At 35.1% G+C, this 21,313-nt stretch overlaps 1 protein-coding gene across 2 annotated transcripts in view; it reads left to right on the plus strand.

Annotated features, from left to right (window-relative positions):
• Positions 1-21,313, plus strand: part of LOC110381626 (calbindin-32) — a 144,319-nt gene that overhangs the window by 15,781 nt on the left and 107,225 nt on the right. For both annotated transcript variants that reach the window (XM_064041495.1, XM_064041496.1), the window contains exon 2: positions 14,808-15,231. In XM_064041495.1, coding sequence (XP_063897565.1) covers positions 15,081-15,231 — 151 coding nt within the window. In that variant the 5' untranslated portion in view covers positions 14,808-15,080. The remainder of the gene's footprint in view (positions 1-14,807; positions 15,232-21,313) is intronic.

The raw sequence follows: 21,313 nt of genomic DNA on the forward strand, positions 1-21,313 counted from the left end.
GGAACATCTGGTTAGGTACAAAAACAATTTTAAATACTATTCAAATGAGGTTTGAAGAATATAGAATAACAATCACATGATAAAATTACGCGAAAGAGAAGGGCTCAAATGCGAATATGTTTTTTACTAGGAAATGGTGGAAAAAAAATGAATCACTTCCACATTAAAATAGGCACATAGCAGAAATATGTATCACAATGATAATTCCTGAAATTCAAGCGTTTAGCGGAATAACGTGTGTAGGTAATTAGACCGCAGGGATTAATTATATTATGCATGATGTTTGAATCAAAGTCCCACCTGTCGGTAAGCGTATTACATTGTTATGATGTACATAATTGAAATCTACTGTATTTAGTGCCGAAATGAGAGATAAAATCACGGTTGGTTTTCTGTGGGTGTAGGTAAAGTAAAATCTGGAATTTAATAAATATCTATTAAATAGTCTCTAGCTGTTCCCCACGGTTTCACTCACGAGAACAAAGCTACCTAACCGGGTAAAAAAGTAGCCTGTATTTTTTTTGGCTCTAGACTCATTATAATAATTTAAATCCGTTCAGTAGTTTTGACGCGACAGAAAGTTACTTTCGGATTTCTAATATTGGAAAGGAATTTTAATAATGATCTCCCAAGTATTTAATTATGCTTCAGGATTTTTTTACAGAAGGTCTTTGTGCACTTATTCCCAGCAATAAAACTAGATGGCGCTACATAGCACCACAATACCGGTATAAACCAAGCTGAAAATAAAATAAAAACTCCTTTGATCACAAGAGCGGTCAAGCGTGATCGTTAAACGTTGTATGAAGGTCTAAAAACAACGAGGAATTTTCAGTTAAAATGCGTACAATCTATCGAATATCTCGTGTAGTTTTTACCTTATGATTTGTGATATTGTAGTAAAAGTTTGGATGGTAGATACTCTTTCACTCAAAAACTATTCAATGAATTTTGGTAGATAACTTATAGGTTACATTCTGCAAAAGTAATATCCCTGGGACAGGGGTGAAACCACGGAAAATAAAATTGAACCTAATATTAACCTTCAAATAAACTGTTAATATTTCTCTCCACCTTTTTCAAAAGTCACTTTAAAAAAAGGCGTGAATCTCAAATTATTTACTTTGCGAGTAATCCTTATTCTCCAGAGAGTTCTTCACCCGGGTGAATGTGGCGGATAACCGGGATTACCAACGCGGGGCTCATCCCCAATCGGACGGCCGGATCTCGACAGTTATACAATTGAATTTTATGAGATTTCTGAAGTAACCCGCCGTGATCCGTTGGGATTTGATGTTCGTATTTTGTTTTGAAGTTAGGAAGAAGTGAGATGCGCTTTTTCGTGGTCGTATCTTTTGCTACTTTCGAACACCCAAATTCCCCGACAACACAACTGCTTACTTTGACAAAGGAACGTGAAAAATAGTAAACAGTTGTTTTAACAAAACTGACGTTATATTGTCGACGGTCTTGAGTTGTGTCTTTATGGTACATGTAGCTGGAGCAAGTTAACATGCGCAAGTGACAAGTGTCTAGAGCGTGTGGGTGGATATTTTGCTTTTGGTACGTACTCACACAAGTTTTTGAAATGCATGTACCTACGTCAACATGCGCAACTTACTTGCATTGTGTAGATGCACCCTAAGTGTTTATTGGACACCAATGTCTGATTAACCCGTTGTATGTCACGCGATACAATTGATTGTCAATTGTTTTGTAATTAGCGGCATACAAGTAGTTAAAGAAGAATGAGAGGTAATGGGCGCATTACCATTCATCTCCATACTAATTTATGAGCCTGTACAAACCATCGGCCGACTAAAAGTTCGCAGTGTGCTGACTCTCAGCTAACATTTACGATGCCCTTCAAAACGTTATAATAATATTTTATGTAATACGTTACTGAGTCAGCAGAATTTAGCATTACGCCAAAATAACATGTTCAAAGTGTTCTCTACAAATACGCGTTTATTTGTGAGCCCTTTAATTTTGTTTATCTTTAGATGAGATAATTTAATCGAATGAATAAATTAATACAGCTTTTGATATTGTGAAAAGGTCACAGTCTGTATAGATTGGGTATTTCTATAACAAAGGATCGATTTTAGGTGATTTTTTATAACCAGTTTTTACTTGCCATTTTTACGATAAACTGTAGGTCTTGACTGTCATTTGAACATCTTTGGCAGTCACTATGCGTAGTCAGAAGCCAGGAAGTCTGACAACCAGTTTTACCAAGGAATTTTGGGTGAGCCGGGCAAGTGGGTTAAGGAATTCAGATGCTCCTTGTAAAACACTGGTCCATCCAGCTGCATCTGCATCTGAAAAAGGTTAGGCAGAATAAGGACCACTTGATTATCATCTGGCATAACGCTTGATTTCCCAAAAAAAGATATTTATCGAGTTGAGCTGTTCAAGGTTTTGAGATTTTTCGTAAAGGAAAAGAGATTGCATTATTTGATATTCCTTCATAATCATCCTCTATAATGTTATCTAACGTTCGTAAACCCAAATACTAAATGGTCCAACTGATCCGAGTTGTAGGCCGAAGTGTCATATTTATCACGTTATACGGAGTGTGAGGAAATTTACCGTATACCCGGGTCTAGCGTGTACCCGGATAACCCGGATCGTTTGCTCCGTTATAGGCCTTAGCCTTAATTTATTAAGGATTAGAAGCGTCACACTGATTATACTGTATAAGAAGGGTGCAGAATTAATATGGGCTTTGTGTGCTACGTTTATACATGGGATATGATTTTCAGTAAATTTGATCAGAGAATTTGAGTGTATATATATTGACTTTTACTATATACATAGTTATAATGATTTATATTTTATGAAACAGCCTATACTTACATTATCTTTTTAATTTTTCATTACCTACTTTATCTGTATCTAAGGCCATTTGGTCATTTTTTACACATATTCATTTGATGTAGCTTAGATATTAAGTAAAACGTAAAATAACTCACTGTTTGCATTACGAAATAGCAGTAGCTATAAGAGTTACTTTTATCAAATCGTTAATTGATATTGTTTATATAAATAAATAAATAAATCAAAATAAATCAAGAACTACGAAAAAAATAATACACCTCCCTGTTAATAGCAAAATTGTCCGCCCAATAAAATCAGCAAAATAAAACAAAAGAGGTAATCTCTTGAATCAATTAACCTACATAATGATGCGGGTTCACCCGGTTATCCGGCTCGATATCATCACATCCGGGTATAGTCCGGTCACTATCGACTGATAATGTTCACACTACTGATTACTGATAACTGATAATATAATGTATGTAGCTTATTCCACTAACGTGGGAAAACTAGATAAAGTTTGATTTCCCGAAAAAGATATAGGTTCAAGGTTTTGGGATTTTTTCGAAAAGGAAAAGAGAATGCATTGTATAGTTTTCCTACTTAAAAATTAAACTAAAAGCATAGTTCTGAAAATTCTCTTGAGATAAAGGTGAGCCTTTCTGACTGTTACCAACTAGAGTCATATACAGATTGATTTCCTTTAAAAAACTTAGGTATTATTAATTGTACACGCAAAATATCAATTATATTTACCTTTATTGTTTTTACAGTCTTACAATTTACGCTCCTTTTCTAATTAAAACACGAGTTACAATTATTATTGATGCTGGGTCCCACGAAAATATGCTTCAAATTTCAAATCAAACATTTTATATCATAGATAACGCGGTACAGACGTTGTTAACGCGGCATTAATAACAATTTCCGAACAAAACACTCCATTTTATATTCTAAACACGTAACAAAATAGACACCTAGCTACAAAACGATATCTCTTCAGAGTTTTATCTAAAACGTCAAACAAAACAACAATGTGAAAATGAACCTTATTTCTAAGCGACAAAGTTGAAATTGCAACAGCGCAAAGTTGTATTTACATTTTCAATGGCCGCTCCGAAACAAGTGCTAAGGGAAAATGAAAATAATGACGACGGCGTTGTTCGGCAATAAAGGTCATTATTGTTTGTGACGTCAGGTGTTTATGTAGCGGTGAATTTGTTAGGTGTTGGTAAATAAGATTTTTATGTGACCGTGAGGTAGAAGCCTAGTGGACCTGTAGGTCGTCGCTTTTAGCCCGATCAGGTGTAATTTATTTATGACTGAGGCGTAGTAAGGATATATGCTATTAATTATAATATCCTAGTGACCCGCCCAGAATATAAATGCGTATAAACAAATATATACAACTTAATGATTCTTGACGAATTCTTCAATCTATTGGTGAAAACCACGGGAAAGTTCCTTTGTTAATTTTTGAGATTATCGACAGACGGAACTACTCCACGCACTCGACTAAAAAGTAACCTTTAACCGCCCTCGAATCATACACTGAAATAACTATTCAAATCGGACAAGTAGTTGCTATGATTACAACCTTCAAACGAACAGACAAATGCTTCAACTTTGCAATATTATTTTAAAACAAAAAAATAACCATCCTAACTTGGTTCATGTATGAACCAAGTTAGGATGGTTATTGACAAGACTGCGCAAAGTAATATAATCATTTTACACAGTTTTATTATACTTTCTTAGTATTATAGAAATACTAACTAAGCTTTCGTAACGTTTCCTTTCAGAAACAAAATAAACCATTTTCCTCTTTAGAAGTAAAAACTTAAAGTGAAATCTTAAGATGTCTCACGCGATCTGTTGTTTCCACTTTATACATTGTAGGTTCAAGTCACGGCCGATAGAATTCTGTGTTCCGTCAGAGGTGCTATTTCTTTTTCTAGTTAAATTGTAAAATACCTTTTGTTTGGAGTTCCCTAGGCTAAGCGTATATACTGATATACTTACTGACAGGTAATCATCATCCTCCAAGCCTGTTTCCCAACTACGTTGAGGTCGGCTTCTAGTCTTAGTATACACAGATAGGTAATATGGAGTATAAATATACATTTTGATACATTTGATTCGAAAATATTCAGAAAGAATAAAAATTGCACATTTCTCTAGAAGTAGGATGTGAAGAATCACGGAAATAACAACAAAAACAAGACACCAACTTCTAGAGCTGCATATTTCATGTGGTTTTTCAATGTTTTTGGAAATCAGCTTTCACGTTTTGGTAAAATCTTTTTTTGCCATTCAACGGCACGCCAATGGTAGTCTTACACCATGTTGGTGTAAAATTATACATACCTTTAAGGACTTCCAAAAACTATATTATTCGAATGGGAGAACTTTATTTTTTAGAGTCGGTCCAAAATAAAGATTTCTTATACCGTAGCGTACACTAAGAAAGCCCCTGTTTCCTTCTGTATAACATGTCTTAATTCAATAAACAAATTCTGCGTACAGCGTCGCGCACATTCGAGGCATAAATATTTGCCTACCCGCCGTCGCCGTGCAAACAATCCGTATAGTCGAGAAATATTATCTTTATTACTACAAATGTTCTACCATATCTGTGTGTTTGAATAAAGGGTAATCTTACTGTTGTTTGCAGAATCATTTCTTTGTATGTAAGAGTTTTTGTACTTACCTACTACTCATCTACCTAGCCTTTTCTCAAAATATGTGAGGATACCAGTCTTTGACAGAGACCGACTGGCTACTTGATCTCCTCAACCTGTGATACTGATTATCCTGCATTTTAATCGGTTGGGATTAGGGATTGGGACCTACAGTTTATCGTGCCCTCCAAAACACAATCATTAGTGTCTGAGATATACTTAGGAAGTACACAAACTTGGAAAAGTTGCATTGGCACTTGCCTGAACTGAAATTGGACACACACACTTATACTTGAGAGGTTGGTTCCTTAACCAATAGATCATCGCATCGATTTTTTTAACGACGTCAAAAATCATCAAATGACCCCTCCCGCTGTGTGTTAGCAGCGGTGAGGGAGTGTCAGACTCTTACTGACTAAAAACCGTCGTGTTCCGTCATAGGCTTTTTATGTACCAGGGCCGCGGTGACTCTTTCGAACAATCCCGCAGCCCACCTATCCTAAGACCCATGTTATAGTTATCTTTAAATCTAAATGGTGTAACTTACCCTTAACAGTTATTCATTCAAATAATTGACGTTTACCGGGTAAAATACATTATATTTAGGGTAATATCCATCAATAAATACCATTTAAGTGACGTCTGAATAGCACTGAATACAAGGTAACTGGTTGAATAGCATCGTTTAGTTTACGCTTTGAGTTAAACGCCTTCAAAGCCTTTCTCGGAATAGTCCATTACGAATATTTAATGTACCAAGCTTTGTGTTTGTATTCAAATTAATTGATTGTTAATGGTTATTTGTACTAGCAGTTTAGTGTGGTTTTACTTCTGAATAAATCTAGTATAAAATTCTAAAAATAATGTTACCTATAAAGATGAATTGTTTGTTTTCAACTATTTGTTTATACGCGCTAATCTCAAGAACGAATAGTCCGATTTGAGAAAAAAAGTTCAGTGTTATATGTAAAAAAACTATAAGTAAAAAAAAACATACCGGCCGAATTGAGAAACCTTTTTGGGAAGGAAGAATTTAACGCAGAAAACTATAAGTAAAACACTATAGTGTATTTAGTAGTACCCATAGGATGCGAGCGAAACCGCTGGTAGAAGCTAGTAGCTTATAACTGTGTCGAAACTCCCATTCATGTGAATGCTCAGCAATTTTTTATTAAAAAAATTCCATACAACTTTCCCTTTAAATAATTTTGCCCATATCTTACACATGTCAAGTTTTATTTTAGTACTTCTACCATGACAATTTGTAGGCAAAACCAAGGAAAATAGACCTTTCTTATTCCGGTACAATAATAACCAATAGTAGACACTCCTCGCTGTATGAATAATGTCAGCATGGGTGCTACGCCGTAGTCGTGTTGATGTTACTGCTACGCTGCTACGTCGCTACGTCGACTACGCTACCGTAGCCTACATAAATTATTGGCTACGAACTGTCGTAGCATTCGTGTAGTAGTTAAGTATAGACAGGACATTATTTTGAACATTTTTGTTCGTACTTTGAAGATAGTGTCAGAAAGTTTACAAGTAAATAATGTATGTGGGTCTCCCCGTGGGGAATGAAGTTTTAAAAAGATTGAGAAGAAAAGAAAGTTACAAAACCTTTTTACAAACAAATAAAATCGACTTCAAAAATATACCTAAAATATTCTCTTTAGTCTCACTGTTATGCTAAAAACCACATCAAAATCGGTTGATCGCGCGCAAACATACATACATATAACAGATCACGGATAACCTTTTTTTTTTTAAGTCGGTTAAACATATACCTAAACTTGTTGCACTGAAACTCTACAACGAGAGCAAAACGAGCTACAAATAAAACAAAAATGGTCGATAAACTGAAATAACTTTAAAATCTTGTTAAAAAGCTAAGCAAGCAAGTGAGATGCTTCTAGCGCTGTCTGCTAGCTGTTGAGGCATTTACTTTCAACTTATGCCTCGTTTGAACTACTGGTGGTACTAGAATGGAACGATGTTTTATTCACGATTTACTTTAAATATTGAAAAAACCTTTATAACCATGTTGTTTTCAATTGAAATAAAGACTTTTACTAAAGGTACTATGTAGGCTTTCGGGTAAAACGTATTTGAAAGTTTACTAGATTGAAAACATCCATTGGTTTGGTGATAAATAAGAAGATTTTGCAATGGCTTAATGAATGTTTATAAGGCTAATTGAATTACTGTATTGGTGTGCTTTATACTATGGTTACGCACATACGTACTTACTATAGGTAACACACACACACACACACAAGAACGGTTAATTCTTCTTTAACGAAGTATACACCTCAAGGAAATTTTTATATTTTATTTCAAGAAAGTTTTAATATTATACTTAAAACTGTCAAGTCAAGCTAGTTTATGAGGCTAGTAATTAAAGCTAGTAATATCAAACGCAGCACGAGTCGCTGTTCACGGTCAATTGATTTAATAGCTGTGAAGGTTGCCACGGTGAGCTTGTTTGCTGATCTTTCGATACTTTATGTATTCTGCATTATTATACTAGTAAATTCAACCCGTGGTTTCACCCACGACCCGGGGGAACTACTCCGTGCACCCGGATGAAGTGTCCTCTATAGCCTTTTTCGATTAGTGGGATATCTAATACTGAGAGTCAATTTTTAGATTGGACCTTATTGAGATTAGCGCATTCAACAAAATTTTTAGTATTTTTTCCAACTGTGAAATAATGTTTTAATCGTTACAACGAAAATCGTACAAACAAAAGGTTCCTCCTTATTATATTAGTTTAGATAACTACCTATAATACGTTTACATATTTGTACTATATTATGTTACCCTAACAACAGTAGGTATTATTTATTCAAAAGGTATTCTCTAATTTACGAATTCCAGGTAAAATAACAAGATAAGGTAAAGATATGAGGTCTTACAGAATTCCCCTGATATAATGTCTTTGTTTATATTCAACTTCAAATATCCTTTTGTAAGAATATTTGCTCTCAACTCATATACGTATACAGTTGAAGAGTTTGTTTGTTTGTTAAGATGGAAACGAGAATGAAAATAATAACAAATTCCGACGAATTGAGAACCTCCTCCTTTCTTTGAAGTTGGTTAAAAAACAAATGGATCATCTACCTATTGCACTTCAAACTAACCTTAAATAGCTGGTAAAACATTTAAACCTATACTTTTTTTTCATCCATCAGAAACATCCAGATTAAATCAAACAACCCAGTTTCACACAAATATTTGACTTACACTGGAATCGAACTTCCACCTTCAACGTGGCAGCCAGATACACTAATCACTTCGCCATTTGTCCTCATCCTACCATACATACGTATGTCAGAGAAATACTGCGAGAGATAAAACGGGACACAAATTATAACTAATATTGGGTACGACACATTTATTCTGGGAAAAAACATTTTGCGGATTCAGCTGGGCTATTCTGGTCCAATTTTCTCTCTTATATTACAGCTTTTGTGCTACCGAAATCTTTTACGCTGTGTTTTAATATACTGCTAGTATGGTAGTTTTTTGTATGGTACTGGACGTTAGCACTTGTATGATTTGTGTAATATTATATAGTAAGCTGTCCTCCGCAGTTTTACCAGGGAACTATTTCTGGCACCCAACTAAAATCAATTGATAACCATTGATGTGCTAGGCCCGTGATGTAAAAAACTTACTGTATACCTGTCCCGGAGGAACTTATACTCGTACCGGGATAAAATATAGCCTTATATCGCTCGGGAATAATGTAGCTTCCCAATAGGGATTTTTTTAGTTTCGGAGCTTTTAAAACACAACCAAAACATGATTTTTCTTCATTACATCAGTATATAGGATAGATTATTATTATGATAGTATAGAAGCAAAGATACCTAATTTCAATGACTGACTTCTCTCATATAACTTAATAACTTGTGCTCTTATCTTTTATTCGATTCTCCTTGAAACAACTTTGGGCAATAAATAAAAACTTCTACTTCAGTGAGTTTCGGTAATAGCTATTGATTTTCCCAATCTCCAGTGATTAACTTGGACATAACTGTATCGGGGTTGGCACCTACTGAATAACTTAGTACGTCAGTCTGTCTGTCTCACTTTGTGCTGATGGGCTAATGTCATTTGTTTTTTTTTAATAGATAGGTACGAGAATAGTTGAATATTTAATTATATTGTACGTATTTTATAGTTTAAAACTGAAATATCTCTATATTTAGATTCTTATATATACCGTCTTTGTTGTCGTGTGCAGCTGATAAAAAGGTGAAGGAAAACATCTTGAGGAACCCTGGACTATAATGTTTGAAATCTCAATCTTAATTGATGCTCAATCCTTTTCCGTGTGAGAGGAGGCCTGTGCCCAGCAGTGGGACGATAAGAAAGGCTGTAACAGTTACAGCTATCGAGTGGTAAATTCACGTTTTAATACTTTCTTGATATATCAAACATGTATAAAAAACTAGCTTGCGCTGTTAGCTAGTATGCGCTATTTCCATTATTTTATGGCTGAGTTCATATATCATTCTCACTCTTGCAACAACTATACCAATATATGGCTACTAATATGGTGAAAATGTACATGTAAATCGAAGTCGGTATAACAAAATTCACCAAGTTTTGTACACAAACACAGGCAGTTTTCCTTCACAAGTTGAATCTTTGTTACATAAGGTTTTAAGGGCTAAAACAAAGCACTTATAAATTACAATTTATTGCCCACTTAAGGCGACGGAACGTGGACGGGAAAGTTTTTTACGCGAAAATTCCAAAATCCCTTTCTGGCCTCCTCTGTGGCGATTAACGGTGCCTAAATATTTTGCGAAAGAAGCTAAATTTATGTGCGATAAGATGCGGTGGTAAACGGACATTTTTTATTTTCCTTACCAGCTTTTGGGGTTATGAAAGCTATATAGAACTCAACTTTCAATTACTGTACCTATTCATATTACTATTTTGGAACTCAACTTTTACTTCTGCATCTATGTTTTACTTAATGATACGTTAGTGAAATTCCCATTTTAATTTTATTTAACAAATTAAATGGGCATTTGACACTCCTAAATAAAATTTTTATTTCGGAGTGTTTTCGTTCACCTTTCTGCTATTGTATCTATCTTGATTAATATGATCTGTAATAAATTATAATCAAGTCTATTTTAGGGATCCGCAAAAGCTCCCAATCATCAAAGCCTTAAATCAATATACCTACATAGCTACATAACAAAAACCAAATAGCATATAAATCCCGTACTACAGTCATATATTTCATCATTTATGTGTCATAATCTGGCTGTATCGAGTCGTTTCGACGAGCGCCGGCGTAACACATAATCGGCCGCTCAAAGGGATTATGATCGCAAATTGCTCTCCTGTCATATTAAAACCTATTTACCTACGTAAGTGGATGCTGCCGTTCATTCTCCGAGCATAATCCGTGCTCTTAAGACAAGTACTTGCCTTTATCGGATGAAATTTTGAAGGGTTTGCTGGGATTTTGTTGAACTATAAGGGACAGAATATAGGAATGGGTGTCTAAGAAGTTTCATTGTGTCTTGAAAAATACTGCGTTAGTCAAAGTTAGACTTTTATTGATATTTAGGATAATTAAATAAGCATTTTTTCACGTAATAGGCATTTGACAACACCTCCAAAAACGGCCCAGTTTCATAGCTTACCAGTGTTATGGTTGAAAAGAAGGAACTGTGATGGACAAAAAGTACTTACATATGTCTCAAAAATATCGTGTTTGGCTATCTAAGAAATAAACAGTAGATTACTTATTTGTAGCAGTAACATTTATATTGCTTTTGTGATGTGAGGAATCTCTTTCCAAAAATAGCTATTTATGGTACTCCCACACATACAAGACAAATGTTGTGTAATACCATTTGACCATGCAGAGTAAAACCGAACTATCTACTTTCCTGCAATACGTCACTTGGAAACCAGCCAAAAATAAACCACTATATCTCACCAACCATAGATATAGTTTGACAAACAAATATCACTTTTATCTAAACATTCCATTTTCAAAAGTACAACTGTCAAAAAGTTTTATTGTAGAATGTTTAAGGAGTGGGCGACGGAACCCTTATCACTTGGCTTCAATCGCTCTTGACAGTGACAGTTCTAATGTTTTGGTGTGTGTGTGACCTTTTATTGGAATGTTAAAGTGTGCGTGAGTGTCTGTGTAATTGTTTGTACCTAATATGTTCTTTATATAAATACATGTTTAATGATGTATGAGTTGTGGTCGAAATTATTGTGATTCTTGTCTTAATTACGAACTAGCTTCTGCCAGCGGTTTCACCCGCATCCCGTGGGAACTACTTCCCGTACTGGGATAAATGGGCTATCTAACACTGAAAGAAATTTTCAAATCGGACCAGTAGTTCCTGAGATTAGCGCGTTCAAACAAACAAACAAACAAACTCTTCAGCTTTATAATATTAGTATAGATGAATAAAAATGCCACGCTTCGGGTTAGAAACCAAAACATAATTAATAGGCATAACGGGCCTTCAATAACCACCTATTTTTTTCTCCTAATTTCTTTTTCCCAAAAGAAATAACCCACCAAAAAGCAAAATTTACGACCGCACCGCAGTACCTTTTTAATCTGGCAATAATAAAACAAATACGTTGAAACGGCCCGTAAAATATTGTAACGTAAGCGAAAACATTTATGAGCGCAAACAGTGAAGTAATAAAATATTATTGGTTGAAATTCACAAGTTGCCATGGCCACCTGCTACCTATAATGTTGGCTCGCAGATTTTTTGGCAACTGTTAGTGTACCTAGGGATATGTGGACTGTGTAATAATGCCTAGTTTATATTGTCAGTTGTGATGTAACATGGTCAGCCTCTATTCTATTATATAATACGAGATATTTAGGTATCTTAGCTTAGGTATCAGATGCAATCTGTAAATTGTAACATTAACAGCTTTCGACCTATCTATACTAATATTAAAAAGCTTGAAGAGTTTGTTTGCTTGAACGCGCTAATCTCGGAAACTAGTGGTCCGACTTGGTAAATACTTACAGTGTTAGATAGCCTATTTATCGAGGAAGGCAACTTTTTGTCCGGGTTTGTGGAGAACGTTGTGGACAAGTTTTCACAGGATGAGGGTGAGACCGCTGGCAGAAGTAAGTCGAGTTGTAATGTAAAAAAACTATTATAAATACTCACTTTTTAGAAAATTAAAATCCTATTTAAAATAATCCCTTAATAAACTAGCTAAAACCCGATAACATTGATCAGCCTCTCAGCAAGACAGTATAATCTCCAACAGAAAAAAGTTTAATCTACATACTTTACGTTATTGGAAAATTTTCTCTTCGTCGTCGTGGGCTGAAATAAATCATAATAATCTGGTAATAATCCTCTCACTTATCGGACTTATATTCCGGGGCCTGGGGTATCTGCCGAATGCAGTAACGAAATAATATTTCGGACATTTTTGCTATTGAAAAACGAGTACAAAAAGAGTAATATCCTACTAATATTGTAAGCGTGGATATGTATGTATGGATGTTTGTTCCGGCGTCATGCAAAAACTGCTGAGTGAATTTTGATGAAACTCGGCAGTAATATATCTTATATACCTATATCAGAATAACATATAGGCTACTTTTTATCGATGGGCGGGAAATAATCGCGGGTTGAACCGCGGGCGGAAGCTAATTTACATGTAGGTAGGTATGTAAGCGTCTATCATTTGTTGTATGTTTGTAGCACCGTAGCTAATACTGATTTCAATACATAGCAGTATTATTATTTTAACACAACGCTTTCACAGTAGCGGATTTCCCGTTCAGTTTTTTAATCGAATACGCTTTGTTTGTACAGAAAACAATTGACAATCACCGGTATAAAGATGAGGCTTGGACAGATTTTTTACCGTTAGGAATGTATTACGCATTTATTCGGTTTTGATAGGGCGACTAAAACACCAGTATGAAAGTACACTGTAACCCAGCTGCCGCATTCGCATATTTTATTATAAGTGACAGTTATGCAATCTCCGCAACCCATTCTGAATATATGCAATATGCATAATATATGCATCGCGGCTGTTAGCGGACCGCTTCAATTTGTGGACTGAATCTGCAGTGTAGTTAGCATTGCAGTTACCACTTGAACTTAGATCTAAACTGTCTAAATATTAAAGTAAGTGAGTCTTTAAAAATGAGAAAATATTTTTGTATCAACTGCATTAAGTCACTTAATGTAGTTACATACACACCCTTAAGCCTAAACGTACAGTCAACTTCAGGTCAGTGGTAACAGTTTTATAGGAAAATCGTACTTATTACTATTAAGTTAAGGTGCATGACAGTTACCACTGATGTGCGGTCTACCGTACTAATTAAAATATGATCATCTTATTTAATACTCTTGTTTTCGACATTACACCTAAGACATACATACTTAATTATCTTAAGATTAAGATTTGAAGAGTATAATGACAAAACATTCCTAAGTCATCAAAGCGCCTTGGACCCATTTTGTATGTTCCTGAACCTCATATTATGGCAACTTTTCCATGACTGATTACTCCAACAAGTTCTTTTGTAAGTAATATTTCTACGAATCCAACTGACGGAATTGTTACAACGAGTAGGGAGCCAGTTGGGTGTTAGTACCAAGGAGGGTGCACAATGCTTTCTGAAAAGCACTTTTGTTTTTCACTGACTATCGACCGGTTGACAGTTGACATATACAAGTACTCTAGAGCTCTAGAGCCATTCTAGAGCCCTGCCAATCTTCGTTAGGCGTTTTCCTGCTCGCTGAATTAGTTTCAAATGAAGACAGATTATTCGGAATTGTCCTTCCATTTAAATTAAAACGAATGAAGTGGAAACAGGAAAATACTTAGGTAGGCCGAAGTTTACTGAAAACCTAAACGTCAGTTTTTCTTAAAACAACTGTTTATTTGGAAAATAAAACGTGAGTTTTCTCAGTTATTTCAAGAGAACTGACGTTTATATGTATTGTCGGTGAATTTCGGCTATAATAGATTTTTCCCACATTCGTTTGTTTTCAGTGAATGGAATTTTTTATTGTTTATTTTTCGTACCTGCTAAATGTTGAGCGCTTTAACAATAGCGGAATTTTAAACGCGTATCGCTCGATTTTACCTAAGTGCGACCAGTCGTAACGTGGCTGTATAATTTTATTGAAATGTTAAAAATAAATATTTATTTACTGTTTCTACTAGAGATTTATGTATAAGCTAGAGTTTCCATGGCGAAGGATTCTTATGTTCGTTTCTAACCTATTTTTGTTTTTGTTCCAGATGAGATGAAAATCCCGAACAAACCACATAGTGTTATTTAAAACAAAATACGTAAAAAATACATTTTATATTTATTAACACATTGACAATAAATCAAGCCAAATCATAGTAAAAATTAGAGTCTATTTAAAAAAAGGAAATTATTTTCATATTTTCTTTTAAATAAAAAGTTTAAATCAAATATTTAAAATTCGAACTAGTGATTGCCGTTAACTATTTTTTATCGATACTTTTTGAAAGTGATATTTTAGTCGGATTGTTTTTGGTATAAAAATGAGTATCGATTCAAATTCGTCTGCCAAAAGGCTTAACCTCGAGAGGGCCACCAATTTTATGAGGCAGTTTCGTGACCCAGACTCTAGGGAACTGAAGAAGCTGTCTGCCAACCAGTTCATGGAAGTTTGGAGCCATTACGATAGGGATGGTAAGTCTGCTTTATATTTTACTTTACGGAGTAAGGATGTGCTGCTGTCGATAGTTTTATCGACATCTTGTTTTGTTTTAAATTACCTTAATTTTACGAAAAATATTTTGAATTATCACTGAATGGATATTTGTTGTGGAGATTTCTAAATCGATAGGAACAAATGAGATGGCGTTAATTGGTTGCGAAATGATCAAAATTTTAATACATTTTAATAAATGTTGGATAATATTTCAGGAATGGGATTAGGGACATGGAAAACGTATCCTTTTAGCCTTTAAATCTACGCCATAATTAATGTAACCTTCATAAAATATACATAGGTTTATGATAAACATAGACTAAGAAACTAAAAATAAGCTGCGTTTAAAAATAAGCAGATTTATTAAGACTCTAGGGTGTTCTAAAAGTGTTGGATCCAAGTAATTTATAGCCCAAGGCGGTGCAGCATCTCTCGTGTCCTTAATAATATTATAAAACTAAATTATTAAGATGTAGGTATTCTACGGTCTCACCCGCGTCCTTTGGTGTTTCCAAAATTCTTCTTTTATGAGTAACTTACCTCTTCTTAAAATGTTTATATGTACCTATAAAGTGTTCTGTTCAAAAAAAATATATGACTTTCCATATATTTTTTTTCAATCTACCCAAAACTGCTTAACTTTAATTAGTATACATTTATTAGCGAATTGCCATTTTTGGCGATAACTATCGTATATATCGATATATACTTGAACTTTCAAAGATTTTTTTTATTTAACTGTCAATAGAGGGAGTTTTAATGTGCAATGTAAATGTTTATATTTTGTTTAATGTAAATAATGTATACTGTCAAAACGACGGCGACGTTCACAAGTACAACTGTCAAATTATTGACATTACTACTACCTTAAAAACTATAAGCCTGTTTCAATAACTCCCTGAACCTCATAACATTTTATGAATACATCAAAATATGTACCTCTATAACAGTGTGTCCTAAGTTTGAACAGGCCCGCCGCTAGCTGTTAGTTCGCCCGCGTGCAAAACTGATTATGCCGCCCTACGACTACATATTATACCGCGTTTTGTCAAAAAAAGAAAAATTCGTTAAGATTATATAATATGTATTTTAATTAGGTACAATAATTATATTTGTTTACTGAAGTGTAAAACTAAGCCACATAATCATTACAAAACTTAGCTCTCCTGTGTAGTGCGCCTGGTGCGATGCAAGAAGAGAGAAGCAATAGTAAATAAGCGCGAGCGAAGCGAGCGCGCAAATTTTATAGTTTATGGTCTGCAAAAGTAATTGGAGCCAAAGGTGTCTCTAGCTAATGTCCGTAAATGAGCTTATGTAGCGCCCTTATGCTATCATTATCCAAGTGGCCCCTTTGTATTGAAAAATTGTGATTAATAGGTTCCAACATATGTATATCAAAGTGTTTAGAGCAGATTATGGGTAACTCAAACTAACGAAATAAATATCTATAACAATGTTTAAATTTAGTAAAATTTGTTATCCATGGTTTTTGGTGGGTTTCCCGTTAAAAAAGTCAACGCATAAAAGAAATATTATATGTAAGGAAGCGCGAGCGAAGCGAGCGCGAAAATTTTTCCGAAAATTTTTTGCGAAAATTTTTACAGTGGTTTTTATTTGTTTTGTGAAAAACAAATAAAAACCACTGTAAATAAACAAAGCAAAGTCAAATGGTAAGATATGCACAGAAATGAAGCACAAATGAATACAAAGCCGCGAGCGAAGCGAGCGCGATTTTTTCCTTAGAGTTTTCATGAAGTAGGTAAACATGTCATAAAAAGCCAAAGTGAACAAAAAGCCATAACCGACGTGCGCGAAATATGTTTTTTCGGAATAGAGTGCCTCAACAATTAAACAAAGACAATGCGTGATATCTGACATGGAGTCGCGAGCGCAGCGAGCGCGAATTTTTTTGGGGATGCAAAGGGTGAACCCGTCAAAATTGACAAGACACGACCAAAGCAAGGGCGGCTTTTTCTGATATTTTATTGCTAATATACTCATCTAATTTTATTAAAATATTTTTATAACGTAATTATGGTTTAATTTTGCCGCCCTAAATCATGCCGCCCGGGGCATTTGCAAATCAAATCATTAGTAAAAAGATATTGTATTTTTTAAATATTACGTGATAAGTTGCTCGATTTGCCGCCCCCTAGGACGTGCCGCCCGCGTGCGGTGCACGCGCTGCACGCCCGCTTACGGCGGGCCTGAGTTTGAATATAACTAAAAACTTTGCTTTACCCAAGTTGTCGCCAAAGTTACCGCCTAATAGCATACATGAGTCACTTAAATGTTAAGTAACTTGTAAAACTTAGCAGTATAAGGCTGTGAGGCTATTAATATGGCTATAGTATTATAGTTAGATGCTTTAGAAAATGAGAATGACCAATAGTAATCGATTTTATTGAAATTCATCCATTTTAGTCATTTATTTAGGTAAATAAATAAAGGCTGTACGATCAATTCATACAACTGAATAGGTATTCACCAGGAACCAGCAATTCAGTAATCGTAATTGTCGCTCTTCCATTATATTTAGTTCGTTACAGCCTCTTTATCGTCCCACTGCTGGGCACAGGCCTCCTCTCACACGGAGAAGGATTGAGCGTTAAGCTAAGCACCAAGCTTGCTCAATGCGGGTTGGTGATTTCAGAGTATATAGTCAAGGTTTCCTCGAGATGTTTTCCTTCACCTTTTTATCAGCCATTGGCGTCCAAGATATAGTTAGAACCATTCATATTTAGCTGCATTTAATTTTAAACTGAGTTTTTTTAAATAACAGTTCAAAAATATTTACCCTTATTTTAGTGCGTCCTCAATCTTAGTTATAGGTAACTTGGAGAATGAAACTGTAGGAAAGCTAATTTGACACAAAATAACAAACTCTATTCTACCTACTTACATAAAATTGTTTTGAAGATCCACAGACAAACAAGCCTTGAGTTATATTGTATTTATTCCATCCTTGGACTAAGTTACGGGCGACAGGGAAACACACTTAGCAAAATAGAAACATTTTTAAAAACAAGATGGCGTTTATAGGACAAACAATTGACGCGCGGATTTAAAAAGAACAATTTTAATGAGTATGTGATAACTACGGTACATTTCTATATTCGATGTGTCCGAAGTTTTACGTTTAGAGATTGAATTTTGACATTGAGTCTATAAATAAATGACATCCAACTATAATGTTAAAACAACGGATAAATTGGATAAACCAACGCGCAGAATACTCTGATGGCTCATTATAGCAATATTCCACATTTTTCCCCTTTGACGCAAAAACTGATGAACCAATTTAATGGTTGGTAAACATATCGTCTAGAATCTGAGAGAAGACATATGCTACTTTTTACCCGTTTGCTTTAAGTGGTTCTTCCTGCCTAATTCAGTACAAACAAACAAGTAACAGCTAGTACCAACTTATATCTAAAGACAAAGACTTAAAACATTTTAAAAACTCTTAATTGAATATCGTATACTTGGGATTATCTATATCTACCTAGTTATCCGAAAAAGAGGTTTACTAGGTTTGAATACCACACGAAGCGAATAAATTCACTCCAATAGGTTTCACATTGGTTATTTCTTCCACCGAACAATTCAGCCTTACTTCTGCCATATAATACAATAACTTGGATCAGTTCTGTCTGAGTTCATTCAAAGTCTTGTAAAGCAAATGTATAGACAATGTTGTTCTACGGTTTTACTTGCTTTATGAAGGAATTTCTTGTATCTGTTAAAAATGGACTGATAAAAATCAGTCTAAATATCATGACACGACATGTACACAGTTTCTTTCAAAATTGATTTCAATTATGTGTGAATGTTAACATTATAACTACATAATTTCTTACATAAAAGGTGTCCCGGTATTTATTATTATTACATAATATACTACAAAAGATACATTTCATACTTATCCCAAACCTTGAATTGATATTATCTCCTAGCCGCCTGTCACGCCATCTACACCTGGGTATTAATCCAGATCAGATCTTACCACCTAACTGTCCTCGTAACGGGCGAACTTGAAGTCCCATTTACACTTTGAGAGATTTTCCTAAGAGATAAAGGAGACAGACAGGTTCTGTAAGCTTAAGTTGGTTTGTTTGGTGTGAACTAGAATTGAAGATGGTTAAGTTGTGTGATCGAAGGTTATAAGATTCGGGTGCTAGAGGGACACTTCTCGCAAGTAATATGTCGGTTTTTACGAAAAATATTAAGATAAAACAAATGGCGTCCAGGCCGATTGTCCACCGAGGCGGCCGTACTGGAAGGAGATTCAGTCTCTCACAGCCCGACGTGACGGCAATCCAAGACGTCCAGAGACAGATCAGTCAAAGAGCCGATAATTATGTGCTCTTCGATGCTCGGGTGTGTAAATATAAAGATGAATTGAGAAATTCCACATTTCTTTGGTGTCGGTTAAAATATTGAAGTAATTCAACGCTCTAAAATTTTCCTATTTAGATAAATCTTACGGTGCTTTTGTTAAACCCTAATTCTTTGTTCGTTTGGTCTAAATACTTAAATCTCAGATACACGTGTATTTTTTCTCAGATCCCTGCATAACATCCCAGAGGTAACATACATCCTAATAAAATAACAACGCATGAAGGTAGTCAGACGTAGCTAGGACGTAAATAATACAGGTTTCATACAAAACTTTTGTAAGAACTTTCTTTTGTTTATGTGATTCCGTGAGGAGGTCTTGTTTCAAGGAAAAATGGTATACTTACACGTGTGTCTGGATACCTGTATATTGAATAGTTCATATGTAGGTAGATATGTATTTGTAGACGAATAGGTTTTAGAAGATGCTATTTCTAATAGTAGGTAATGGCGTCTCAATTCTCAATCTAAATTTCGGCCGCGGCGGTTGTTCTCATGTAAGGGTCAGCCAGCTGCGTAGGACATATTATACTTAGTGCGCAGGCACTTGCGCAGACACAGGTGCATTTCACTATTACCTCAATCTCATAGCCCGATGGACTATTATAATATCTTATTATAAACGTATAAAACGTACCTATTGTTTTAAGCGAAGACTACATCTAACGGATTTTTGGGCTACCTATTAATATTTTAAATACATAATGTCCCCACTCAGAGACATTTAATGGTTACTTAAGCCATTCCTTAGTGAAGGATTTGAATGACATTCCGTCACTAAGGAGAGACTTAGGGTCAATCGCCACTGAAAGAGCAGCGGCCGGCAGCGGCCGGCAGCGGCCGTAAATGCAAGTGATTGAGCGCGAGCGCGGCGGGCCGCGCTCGCGCTCTTTCGCCTCTCTCGGCCGCTGCTCTTTCAGTGGAAATTGACCCTTAAGTTTTCATTAAATGTTTCTGAGTGGGGACGTAAGTGTGTATGTCTCTTCCAGACCTCGGGACTACAGAGTCCTGGATTTTTTGGAAGGCGAACGTCGGGCCGAAGCCAGCACGCTGAAGCCCTTTTAAGACAACGTTAATTAAATGGTGACACATTATTATTATTGTCACACAGATGATTTCACAGCAGAATGATAAATGTTTGTTTTATTTACTTAGGTGCAAAAAATAGTTTCAATACTATTAGTGAATATGACGGGAAAAGCTAGGTATATAATATTACAGGTTTGTCATCAAATCAACCCAGATTTGGGCAAATAATCAATAGATACCCATTTCAAAGTTAATAATAGACCGACAAACAAACCAGTCTTTACGTAATTATTCCACTTTAGTCAAAACAAAACGTTTTGAAAACTTTCGAGTTCTAGAAACTTTGTTATTGTGGAGTACGATGTTGTAAATACAATTGAATATTCACTGTTTATAAGATAGATGGGTACTCCAAACTTTGAAGTTGGTAAATAGTCTTTAGTTTGCAACTATAGAGTGGTTAAGCAGAAACTATAGTTAGTAGTATAAATAATTGAAGGGTACAATTAGAGATCGGTTTAACTGTCATTTCTCACAAAAAAATCGTATAGATAAATGGAGATTTTCCTTGAAATAATAAATGAAACTGAAAAATATATATATATCTGTCACTTTATAGAACTTTTTCGATAT

The sequence above is a fragment of the Helicoverpa armigera genome, chromosome 25 (assembly GCF_030705265.1).
Source record: "Helicoverpa armigera isolate CAAS_96S chromosome 25, ASM3070526v1, whole genome shotgun sequence".
Taxonomy (NCBI): Eukaryota; Metazoa; Arthropoda; class Insecta; order Lepidoptera; family Noctuidae; genus Helicoverpa; species Helicoverpa armigera.